Raw genomic sequence first — 13,195 nt, forward strand, 5'->3', positions numbered from 1 at the left:
ATTTCCTGTGTGCAGCAGGCGGCGCTGTAGTGAAGTCGTCAGGCCGGTTCAGGTAAAGAGCTACAACTGTGAACTGATAAAGGTGCAGGACTTTTATCTTTTTCTCTCTTTTTTTGTTTGTTTTTGTTTTGCAGGCTCACTACTGCAACAAGTCATCAGCACCAACAGGCATGCTTATACAGCTAATGCAACATCCGGGTAGCGTAGCGGTCTGTTCCGTTGCCTGCCGACACGGGGATCGCCAGTTCGAATCCCCGTGTTACTACCTCCGGCTTGGTCGGGCGTCGCTACAGACACAATCGACTCTGTGCATCCTCTGACTTCCGGTTTCTACTGCAGCGGTCATACTTGTTCCCTGTTGGTTGTGTGCTAAATATTGACAGTGGCATATTTTTCCGCCGGCCGCTTCTTTTCACCTGACAGTGAGGAGTTTCGCCAGGGGGGGGCGTAGCGCGTGGGAGGATCACGCTATTCCCCCCCATTTTCCCCTCGCCCCTGAACAGGTGCCCCGGCCAATCAGAGGAGGCGCTAGTGCAGCAGCCAGGACACATACCCACATCCGGCTTCCTGCCTCTGTGCATAACTGTAGTCCACTGACTTCCGGTTTTACTGCAGCGGTCATACCAGTTTCCTGTTTGTTGGCGTGTGCTGTTGACAACGGAATATTTTTCGCGATGCCTGCAAGATTTACTATTGATAAATGTGGACGACATGCACAGAATTGTCGACAAACTTTCGACCTGCACCTACCAGCAAAAAGGGGGGAAAATATCAAGTTGTACATATCAAGTTACGTCCACAATTATGAGGATGAGGATCCTCATCCTCATAATGTATGATAGCTATGTACGTAGCTACAACTTGAAACTTGCCACCTGTTTGCTGGTAGGTGCAGGTGAAAGTTTGTCGACAATTCTGTGCATGCCGTTGACGTTCATATACTATATCCTGCTAATTACTATTTGCATGTATGTCAAGTGGTGGGACTTGTGTACCCTCCCCCTTAAAGAACACTGTACCCCAAACCAGCAAAGTACCCCAACCTGTTTTAATGCCCATTTCAGTGTCTGCATGTCTGCTTTCTTTTTATTTGACGTTCAATCACCTTATAGTGCCGTCTCCAAAGGTCCTCGGCGCTGACATCAACACCCCAGAAATCAAATCAACCGAGCTCAAAGACAGAGCTGAGTGGCCAACAGATGTGCTGGTTTGCACATAATCTATCTGTCTCCTCCAAGGTCACACTCACTGTGTAGGAAGGAGCAAGACGTTAACACATCAATACCACAGAGGCAGTCTGGGAGGTTGGGAAAGCATCCTATTGCTAGCTACATTTTAAAATATGCAATATTAATCACACACCTTTTGCCACTCTGTCTTGATTTTTGTTTTTCCTCCCCGCATTGCTGTGGTATGGTTTAAGTAGGTCATCGTTTAAACGGTAATATAGCCAGTTTTATGTAGTGAGTAGTAGTACAACTAGACCAAAACACCAGTTCATAACCATTGTTTTTTTTCTTTCTTTCTGTTGAGGTGACTTGTGTGAAATGGAGTTGTCAGAACCTACTGTAGGTCGAGTTGATGTTCTTACGAAACGTGAACTGAAGTGTTATGCGCACTGTTGACATTGACTCTTTATTCTTGCCCAGCTATCTTTTTTTCCACTACCAAGGTCACCGGAACATCTGTTCCACAACATGTCAATGGTGGAAACCACTGCAAATGTCACATTTATTGTAAGGCTTGTATTTTGACTGTCTTCAGTATACACATTCACTTATTCACACACATAGAACTAAATCAATCAATCAATCAATCAATCAATCAATCAAGTAGCATTTTATAACTTATTTCTAGCAGTCCTTTTCTTCAACAAGTGATTGTGTTTCTCCCTCCATAGGTGTGAGTGTGTGTGCGTGCGAGTGTGTGTTACGTGTATGTTTGTGTCGAAGTGGGCAGGAGTTGGCAGAAGTGAACATCTTTTTCTAAAGCGAGAAGGCTTAGGGTGAAGATGTGATTATGCCCATAGTGGGGAATCGGATATGGTTTCTTAAAACCCTGCAATTTAAGAGCGAGTGCTCTCCTAAATGAACCCTCACTTGGCGAGTCTTAGGGAAATGACTCCTCAATGTTTAGAGCACCATCTGCTGGACAATAAAAGAAATGCACGTACAGTAAGCGGTTTGCCTTCGGCTCCCATGCACTACATCAGGCTATTGTAATATTAATGTCGTGTGATACCGGTAGCACAACATTATACATGCTGAAAATGTTTCATTGCAAGTCACATTTTTTTGTGTGTGGCAGCATTCAAGCGTGCGGTATAAAAACAGTATCTTAACAGATGAAGAACCAAAGACACTATATGTGGTACACACACACACACACACACACACACACAAAACTAGCAAAATAAACAGATAAATGTAGCTGACTGCAAATTGTCAAAAGCAATTCATAGCCAATGTATTTTCAAACGCAGTTTAAGAAACCGTTGATCATATGAATACATTCTATTGTACTCTATTCTATTTCAATTCCACGTTAAATCATATGCTATTTTATTCATTTTTACTAGGAGAAGACGTTTCCATTGCAATTTATCACATTTCTTTTTTCCCATCCATCCATCCATCCGTCCATCCACCCGCCCATCCACCCATCCGTCCATCCACCCATCCGTCCATCCATCCATCTATCTATCTATCTATCTATCTATCTATCCATCCATCCATCCATCCATCCATCCATCCATTATCATCCAAACCGCTTATCCTGCTCTCGGGGCCGCGGGGATGCTGCAGCCTATCCCAGCAGTCATTGGGCGGCAGGCGGGGAGACGTTTTTTTCTATCAAATAAAACGTTTATCTCCCCTCGAGGAAGTGTAAAACCTCTTGTACGAATTTATGGGAATTTTTCCGATATTTGCCGACTCCGCCAACTTGTTTTCAAATACGCAGTTAAAAAAAAAAAAGAAAGTTGGAAGATCCGCGATGGGGACGCGATTCCCGTCCGGTACGCTGTATGAGCAGAACGCAGTTTTCCGGGTCGAGTTCCGCAGGGAACTTTTAAAGCGCTACACCGAGGATGCTAGCCAATTGGTGGCTAGCTTCACCGGTTTTCGCTGTCAGTCACCCGCTGCTTAATTTGGTCGCACGTCACTCAGTTTGTACTCGATGTAAATTGGAGGCTCCTGCGGACCTGCACGATAGCGACCCTGCGGCGTGTCCAACTATTTTTGGCGTTTTAATTAAACCGCTAAAATGAGAGAGGGGTAAGTCGGAGGCTGTCTGACAGATAGCCGGCTAACATAATTCAAAGCTGACATTGCTAGCGAGCTAGGCTTCGGCTAGCTCAGTAGCCGGTGTAGCTAGCCTGTAAGTGTAACGCTGCTGACGTTAACCGTAGGTGTGTTCAGCTTGGTTTCTGGCGCTGGTGGCGTCTCACACAGTTTCTTTTACGTCAAATAATCACAAAAATACTAATCCATTCTCTATTCTCCAAGTAGAAATGTACTATTTATTGGTACGCGTGGTGAAGCGCCCCTGCGCTTTGCATGCTAGCAGTAGCTGTCGTTAACTGAGCAAACAGTTCCCTGTGGGTGGGGTCAGGGTGGTTATTTGTCTAACATTACAGGTAAGCCTATTCTCATTAGTGCTATCGAACATGACATGTCACCCTGTTCTCATTATTAGCGGAGTATTATATCTCAACTCCACTCGTCTGTCAAGCATTGCATGTCAGCCTTTTCTCGTTATCTGTCAAACATTGCCCGTTCTGCTAATTAACAAATGCTACCTTTGAGACTGTTCTCGTGATCTGTTAAACTTTACATCTAATGCCGTTGTCGTTATGTAACATTATCATGTAAGCCTGTTTTTTTTTCTAATCCTGTATCTTATCTAACGTGTAATAAAGACAGTGCTCTGCGTATAACCAACATTTATTGCTTGCTACTGGTCGTAACGGCCACTTAGTCAAAAACTAGCCCTCTTAAGTCGCAGATCAGTCATGTTTCATTTTTGCAATATTTAGCTCAACGCGTCCCATTAATGAATGGGCCAACTTAAGTTAAAGGCTGGCAAAACAGAGATATAGAGAGTGCTTTCAAGTCAAATAGTGTAAAGACTATATAGGTAGAGAACCTTAATCTGATGCAGGGCTGGGCGATATGATGAGATCATGTGACGATAAAACAAACCATCTATCGGTTCATATCATGCTCTTATCGTTTAGTTCATTGTCGCAAGTCACACTCTTTATGGCAGTATTTCTTCGTCATTTACAGTCCAAAGTAACAGGGCGTGCAGAAGAGAGTTAAAGAAGAGAGTGCAGGCAGGGTGGAGAGGAATGTCAGGAGTGCTTTGTAACAGCAAGAGTGAAAGGGAAGCTTTACAAGATGGTTGTGAGACCAGCTATGTTGTATGGTTTGGAGACAGTGGCACTGATGAAAAGACAGGAGGTGGAGCTGAAGGTGGCAGAGTTGAAGATGTTAAGATTTTCATTGGGAGTGACAAAGGACAGGATTAGGAACGAGTATATTAGAGGGACAGCTCAGGTTGGACGGTTTGGAGACAAAGCAAGAGAGGCAAGATTGAGATGGTTTGGACATGTGTGGAGGAGAGATGCTGGGTATATTGGGAGAAGGATGCTGAATATGGAGCTGCCAGGGGAGAGAAAAAGAGGAAGGCCAAAGAGGAGGGTTATGGATGTGGTGAGAGAGGACATGCAGGTGGCTGGTGTGACAGAGGAAGATACAGAGGACAGGAAGAGATGGAAACGGATGATCCGCTGTGGCGACCCCTAACGGGAGCAGCTGACTCCCTACTACTACTACAGCTGAGTAGTAGTAGTAGCAGTCTGTCCATCTTTTCCGTGGATTAATTAATAAATTACTCTTATTGGCTTTTTACTCACACTTATAGTGACGTAACTAGTGTAGTTGTCATCAACTCTCCTCCGCTCCGCTGAGCCCCTGCCATGGTAAAACAGAGAGCAGAGGAGACGAAAAACTAACATGAACATAAATAACATCAAAACGCAGTAGAGTTTGTTTATTTACGTTATTCCCCTGAATTATGTGAAACTCGTTTCATTTCAGCTCGGTGTGACAGTTTCCACTGCGTCTTACTGTCATTTATGGTTGCTCTACTCTCCTCTGTTCTCTGTGGTTCAGCGAGGGCGGGGCTGCCCCTACACACATGCAGCGTGTACAGACACTGGGGGGGGGGGCATGGACCAGAAACTATTAGTTGAATTTACGGAAAATGTGCTATATTGTGATGTGTATCGTTATCGGCATATGAAATTACCTATATCGGGATATGAGATTTTGGTCATATCGCACAGCCCAAACCCAAGGCAGTAGAGGCCTTTTAGGTTTGCAGGAAGTAAAAAAAAAAAACTTAAAATATTTCATAGAGATTGGTTTATGAATCAATGAGGATGTTTGCAATATGTTGCTGTCAAAAGAAATGCTGATGCTCTTTTCACAATGTCGGGGACTTCCCTCTCACAAGATTACATTGAGATACGTTGCATAACAACATAGATATACTTGCTTATCCTGTAAGACGGGATATGAGATTTTGCACAGCCAAAGCAAGAGTTTTCAAGCTGTTAATGTTGACATCATTTCTAAGTTATTTGTGGTACATGTACATTTTCCAATCTTAGCCAGACATTAAATTATATATATATATATACAGGTGTACCAGCTTTTTTGATGCTTGTGATAGTATGAATTTCCTAAAAGGTTAATTTAAAAAGCTCTCACCTTAGGGTCATCTTAATATATAAGAAAACTTGTTGGTATACTACTGTAATGACTGTTAATGTCTGTTAAGAACATCTTTTTGATGAAGTGGGATTGCCTTCCACAAAAATAATTTATATCATTAATTAATTCATTCTCTTTTACCAAATGTTTTCATCGCTCTTGGCACTGATGAAAGCCAAATATCCTGTTTCTTGTGATGAATCATTCACCATCCTCCATCACTCTCCCCCTCTCTCTTCTACATGTATATTATCTGTCATCTCCCTTCTCAGAGTGTGTGTGGTGTGATCCAGCCTTCGGTCTGTAGCCATGGAGAAGCCCTGGAGGCTGTGGGGGGCAGTGGAGCGTTGTGTCCTGACTCTAGCCTCCTGGTCCTGGGGTGCCTGTCGCATCTCCCTCCTGGCCCTTATCCTTACCTTCCATCTCTATGGAGGATTCTTTCTCCTGGCTCTTATCTTAGCCTCTGTTGCTGGCATCCTTTACAAGTTCCAGGATGTGCTCCTCTACTTTCCAGACCAGCCCTCCTCCTCTCGCCTCTATGTTCCCATGCCAACAGGGATTCCACATGAGAATGTGTACATTCGCACCAAGGATGGTGTGAAACTCAACCTTATTCTGCTCCGCTACACTGGAGGAGACACCCCTCCGGGGGTTACCCCTGGAAATCAAACCGGCCCCCCCTCCTCTGCCCCGCCCACCATCCTTTATTTCCATGGTAATGCAGGCAATATTGGGCACAGAGTACCCAATGCACTGCTAATGCTGGTCAATCTGAAAGCCAATGTGGTGCTGGTGGACTATCGTGGCTATGGGAAGAGCGAGGGAGAGCCAAGTGAGCATGGGCTATACTTGGATGCTGAGGCTACACTGGACTATGTCATGACCCGGCCTGACCTGGACAAGACCAAGGTGGTGCTATTTGGCCGCTCATTAGGGGGTGCTGTGGCTGTGCGTCTGGCCTCAGTCAACCCCCATCGCGTAGCAGCCATTATTGTAGAAAACACCTTTCTCAGCATCCCCCACATGGCAGCCACACTCTTCTCCTTTATGCCCATGCGCCTTCTGCCTCTATGGTGCTACAGGAACCAGTTTCTGTCCTACCGGCAGGTGGTACAGTGTCGCATGCCCTCTCTATTTGTGTCGGGTCTTTCGGACCAGCTCATCCCCCCAGTAATGATGAAACAACTCTATGAGCTGTCGCCCGCACGGACTAAACGCCTGGCAATCTTCCCAGAGGGGACACACAACGACACCTGGCAGTGCCAGGGCTACTTCGCTGCCCTGGAGCAGTTTATTAAAGACCTGCTAAAGAGCCATGCTCGAGAGGAGAGTGCCCAATCCTCTGCCAGTGTCACCATCATCTAAAACAAGTCGAGAAAAGACTTGAGTAGATTATGGGATGCAGGGACTGAAGGCTTATGGAAGGCTACCATTAGTTGTATTAACTTAAGAGATTTTTGGACAGAATGTACACTTTTGTGCTTTTTTCTGTTTTTTCTTTGGGGGTTTTTTATTCACTTTTTTACTTGTCTGTAAAAGTATCATATTGAAAGAAAAAAAAAAGGACTGGTTTAATTTGATTTTTTTGGAGGCTGTGTGGCAGGGAGAGGATGACATTGCCTTTGTATGTCCTTTAGTGTTACAGCTATGAATGCATCTATTTATGGCCTTTTATGAATGATGCAAAAACACGTGCTCATACTGCAAGACAGCCGATGTAGACGTTATATCGAAAGCAATTGAACTACAATAACATTTTCACCTGTAACAAAGAAATGAGGACCTGCAGTATTTCACTGATAAGATGTTGCTAATGAAATTTGAAATTCAGCACGTGTTTTATCTAATATGTTTGAAACCAAACCATGATTAAAGGTGTTGTTGTTTTGTTTTGTTTCCCCCCCCCCCCCCAAGCAAAATGCACTGTCATGTTCAAGATTGAGTGTTTCAGGTGACGTTAACGGAGCATCAGATGTTTTGTTGGTGTGTGTGTTTATAGGGTTAGTGAGTGGGATGCGTACTTGAGTGCTTGCAAGAGCTGGCTTGGCTTGTCATCACAGTAGATTGATTCCTGTTTTACCTCCTAGCAAGTGTTATTGGACTTCCAGAATTTTTGGCTATGAAAACAGCGTAGTTTGGTTGGAGAATGTGCTGTTAAATCAATTTTAAGTCAGACAAAGGAAGTGCTATCTTCGATAAAATGATAAGTGGGATTAAGGTTGTTTGACGCACATCCCCACATCATAAAAATGCAACTTCATTGATTGATTAAATTATGGGTTTCAGATTTAATTCGAGCTGTTTTACTGGAAGAATAAAGATAAGATGTTCTGCCGATCCACTTACCAAACACAACTGGCCAACTAGCTCATCTTCACTCTTGTTTTGGGCTGAAATTACTGTCAGCCCTAAATGTTTTGGGCACTGTGCATTTTCACCACATGTCTGTATTTGAGGATTTGAATCTGAGCTGTTTTTTTTTCACCTGAAACTAGGGAATATTCCTTATCTATGGCCATCGGCGTTGTAATTGTTAAGTCGAGGAGGCGAGGTTCTCGCCTCACCCCGTGCTCATGTGGTGAAATGGCTTTACTCTCTTGGAGGGCTTTAAACGAGCTAATTAACCTTTCCTGCGTGTCTTCCAGGGAACGAAGCCAAGCAAGAGGAACAAAACAATGTCCTCTTCCTGCTCTCGTTCCCTAAATGCAGTACAATGCACTGCAGTGGTATCAAAGCCATTCAAACAGACTCGACAGAGATTTGCTTACATCAGCCATATTTGATATTGTATGCTAATCAAAAATCCAACAAACAACAAAAGACCAAATCTGTTTCTGTTCGACAAGCTAGTACATGAATGTACAGTGTGCATATTAATCAACCAGTGTGCTTTACGAGAAATAATGTATACATTGTCCTTTTTCTCTCCCTTTTTCTTCGTTTGCTTTATTTAGTTGTGGAAACTTGGGTTTTGTTTTTGTTTCTTTTTCAACAGCAGCTCACTGGATTTCATCTATTTGTACAATACCAAATACATAGAGTCAAGATCATCCATTTCATGTCTGTTTTTTCCCCCCATCCTTTTTAAACATTTAATGCCGAGTGTGGAGACCGAAACTGGCCTTGTGTGTAAATAACCCAGTTTATGTTTTAGCTCTAAAGAAGAAATAGTCCGGTTGAACAGTTATGCCCGTTGCTTTTATTGCGTGTTTTACCTGTTTTAAGCTTATAGTGTCTTATTTCCTGTTTTGACTAGAGGGGCTTTTATTTTGAAAACTACTCGCTGACGCTTACCTAGTTCCTGCCGCGAGCGAGAGAAAACGGTGAAACGAAAGCACAGACAATGAAACGTTTAATGTACGCGCACCCACCCACCCCCACCCCCCCGGGCACCCACCCCCACCCCACCCCAAGAGGCACAAGGTTAGTATTCGTTGTAATACTGTAAGACACAAACCATATGTCAATATTAAAGTAGTTTTGAACGATAAGAACTCTTTCTTACCGTTCGTTCAATTGAGTTAGCGTTAGCTTAATGTAAGCTAGTGTTAGGCTATGGCAATGCTCGCTAACATATCAGCGAGTGTTTTTGTAACTAGCTCTTACGTTGGTTCTGGGATTTCTAATAAAGCTAAAGTCATCAGTTCACGTGTCGGACCATCTTTCGGAGGGACACGCTGCGGTAACCGCTTTGCCTGCAGTGAGTTGCGGCACCTAGCGTGATGGTCAGCACAGAGACGGTCAGGGATACAACTACGCTCAAATTGGTGGCATAAAGGAAGAGATACATAACGCTACAAACAGAAATACAAGAAAGCCGAGGCTTACTGCATCAAGAGGAATATGAAGGCATGCCGAGGCCGGAATTGAATGTAAGAAAAGAAAAAAACTAGCCGAGCTTCAACACAAAATGGATGACGCCGATGGGTTAACATTGCCACGTCATTCGGGACTTCCTAGTGTAAACTACTAATAAGACACGTTAGCCCCCTAGCTAACGGGTCTGACCCTTTAGCCGAGCGGTTAGTGATGTCGCCTTGTGGTGCAGTACACCCCGAATCGAATCCCGCACCGGGCAAGAAAATAACCGGTTACATTGGTGGCAGCGGTGGGATCCGGAAGTGTGCAGATCCTCAGAAGTCTCTTCGGAGCGCGGGAATAACAAAAGCACGAGGGCGCGCTTCCGGGGAGGGTGACGACTGTAAACTACTAATAAGACACGTTAGCCCCTAGCTAACGGGTCTGACCCTTTAGCCGAGCGGTTAGTGATGTCGCCTTGTGGTGCAGTACACCCGTATCGAATCCCGCACCGGGCAAGAAAATAACCGATTACACTAGTATGCCAACAGAGAAAATACTGGCCTAACTGAGTAAAAGAAAAAAGGCTGCTTATGCTGTACGAATAATTGAAAAGTGAAATCAGAGCTTCCAAAGAAAATTTAAAGAAAGGCACATCAGAAACAGAACCGGTTACAATGGCAGATGACATTGAAAAGGGAAAGGAGGAATTCGGGAGAGCTCACAATGAAATAAGAGAGCGTGCCACACCACCCACTGAAGTAAGACGCAAAATTGATGCATGCGAGGCTGTAACTAACGACATTATGAAAATAGTCTATGAACGCTTATCAGCAATAGATGTTGATGCAGAGCATGAGAAAGACACCGCCTCCGTCAGCTTACTAGCCCATGACTATGCTTACTCCATATATGGTGCTGCCTCTCAGTCAGGTGCCAGCCACAACTCTGAATCAACGAGCGTAGATGCAAAAAGGGCAGAGGCAGCCGCAGAACTCGCCGCAAAGGAGGCTCAATACAAAATAATGCAAGAAGAAAGAAAGCAAAAGGAAAAAATAAGAATAATGGAAGAACACCATAAGAAGGAATTAGACATGCAGAGGTCTGAATTAGAGCGTCTACAAGCAGAAAGGGATATGGAGGCTGCTCGGGCCAGACTGAAGACTTACGACAGAGAAATCACACAGGAAACTGATAGTCAGTCCATACAGCAGAACAACAGACAGATCACTTCAAATCCCCCTGTATACCACCAAAAAACTCACATTGTCACACCAGCGCCCCCTGCTGACGTGTCCTATCTGGCCCAAGCGATCCAAGAGAACATGGCCATAAAGATTTCCAATGTCAGTGCCCACAGTGTTTAGTGGAGAGCCAATCCACTACATTGAGTGGAAGGCTTCATTCATGTCGTTCGTAGACCGAAAAGGTATTTCTTCAGCTGATAAACTTTATTACCTAAAGAAATATGTTAGTGGCCCTGCTCACAAATGCCTTGATGGCACTTTTTATCGGAACGATGATGAGGCATACAAAGATGCATGGAATAAGCTCAACCAACGCTATGGTCAGCCATTTGTCATCCAAAGAGCTTTTAGGGACAAGCTGTCAAAATGGCCAAAAATACAGTCCAAAGATGCTGAAGGGTTAAGAACATTCTTGGACTTTCTAAATGCCTGCCTGCAAGCAGTGCTTCTTGTGAAGGGTCTAGAAATATTAAGTGACTGCAGAGAAAACCAAAAGCTGATGCAGAAAGTTCCTGATTGGTTAGCATCCCGTTGGAATCGTCTGGTCACGGTGACCCTCGTGGAAGGTAGAGAGTTTCCCGTCTTTGAGGATTTCACAAAATTTGTGTCAGTTGAGGCCGAGATAGCATGCAACCTCCCTGCGTGCTCTTCACTCATCTAACTCATCCCATGCCAAAAGAAGCACAAAGGAAACAGAAGGAAACAAAGCCAATGTATTTACCACTCAAACTGCCATAAACAGTGATAAATCAATATCAGGCAATGGAAAATCAAGACCCCCCCCCCGCATGTGGTGCAAAGATGACAAGCATCAACTCACCAAGTGCCCAGACTTCATGAAAAAGCCCCTTGAGGATCGACGAAAACATGTGAAAGACAATAAGCTGTGTTACGGATGTGTGAAAACAGGTCATAGCGCCAAGGAATGTTGTCACCGCCACAATTGGGATGTATGCAAAGGAAGGCACCCTACCTGTCTCCATGATGAGAACTACAGAAGACATGACGGTAGGGAAAGGCCTGTATCCATTGTGAACACAGCTTCAAATACGGTGAACGAAACCACAGCAGCCATGGCACTCAACGTCACTAGAAGGGGTCAGTCATGCAGCACTTCCATGATCGTCCCTGTATGGGTGTACTCCGCTACAAACTCATCCAAGGAACAGCTTGTTTATGCATTATTAGACACTCAAAGTGACAGCACCTTCATCGATAATGAGGTAAGCAATGAATTACAAGTAGATGCTTACCCTGTGAAACTGAAACTTACCACTATACTCGGAGAGAACATGATCATGAAGAGTGAAAGGGTATCTGGACTCCATATGAGAGGCTACAATTCATGCATTCACATCGACCTTCCTCCTTTGTATACAAAAGACTGCATTCCTCTGAACTGTGATCATATACCCACTCACGAAACAGCAAAATGATGGCCTGACTTGACAGCAATGACCGATAGGATGCCACCTCTCCTTAGCTGTGACGTAGGACTTCTAATTGAGTACAACTGTCCCAGAGCACTAACACCCAGACATGTATTAGCAGGAAAAGACAACGAGCCCTATGCCATCCTTACAGATTTGGGATGGAGAATTGTTGACTGTTCAGCACTGTGCCTTGATTCTGCCTGTGTCACAGAGTCACTGGCATCTACCATCCTAAAAAGCCTGAAAAACTGCGTGTCGTGTTCGGCTGCAAAGTACAGTGGCACAAGCCTCAACAAACACCTTCCTCTAGGGCCAGACATGATTAACAACCTAATGGGCGTCCTCATACAGTTCAGACAGTTCAGCATACAGTTCAGACGGCTACATAAATAATGATGTACAGCGCTTTCACACCTTTGTTGCCAACCGGGTCCAGAAGAGCCGCCATAGCACAAGCCCCCAGCAATGGCTTTACGTCCCCTCGGATGAGAATCCAGCAGATGGTGCATCCTGGGGAAAAACCAAATGAACTGTTTACATCCAACTGGTTCACTGGTCCCATGTTCCTCTGGGAAAAAGAAATACCTACGCCAAAGGATGTAGTACCAGACCTATCCATAGGAGATCCAGAAATCAAAAGGGCACAAATGCTGCAAACAAAGATCACAGTACCAATGTGTCTTGCCGACCGATCCCGAGCCAACAAGGCTATGGCCTCCCTTTTGAAACTGACTAAGAAAATCAAATCACGTGCGCCTTCTACAGCGAGTGAACAGGAAAGTGCGGAACATGTCATAATCAAAGACCCGCAAAGTCAAGCATGATGTGAGAAAGAAATCAAGTTGTTACATAAAGGAAGTCAACTACCACATTGCAACAAACTGCACCACCTTCATGTTTTTCTAGACACAGACAGTATCCTCAAGGTAGGAAGAAG

General features: G+C 44.4%; 1 protein-coding gene across 1 annotated transcript; it reads left to right on the forward strand.

Annotated features, from left to right (window-relative positions):
* Positions 1 to 3,100: 3,100 nt before the first annotated feature.
* abhd13 (abhydrolase domain containing 13) lies at positions 3,101 to 8,826 on the forward strand. The gene is made up of 2 exons (XM_056289989.1): positions 3,101 to 3,275; positions 6,053 to 8,826. The coding sequence occupies exon 2, from the start codon at positions 6,090 to 6,092 to the stop codon at positions 7,143 to 7,145; it is 1,056 nt and encodes a 351-aa protein (XP_056145964.1). The 5' UTR covers positions 3,101 to 3,275; positions 6,053 to 6,089; the 3' UTR covers positions 7,146 to 8,826.
* The last annotated feature ends 4,369 nt before the right edge of the window (positions 8,827 to 13,195 follow it).

Source organism: Lampris incognitus, chromosome 11 (assembly GCF_029633865.1).
Source record: "Lampris incognitus isolate fLamInc1 chromosome 11, fLamInc1.hap2, whole genome shotgun sequence".
Taxonomy (NCBI): domain Eukaryota; kingdom Metazoa; phylum Chordata; class Actinopteri; order Lampriformes; family Lampridae; genus Lampris; species Lampris incognitus.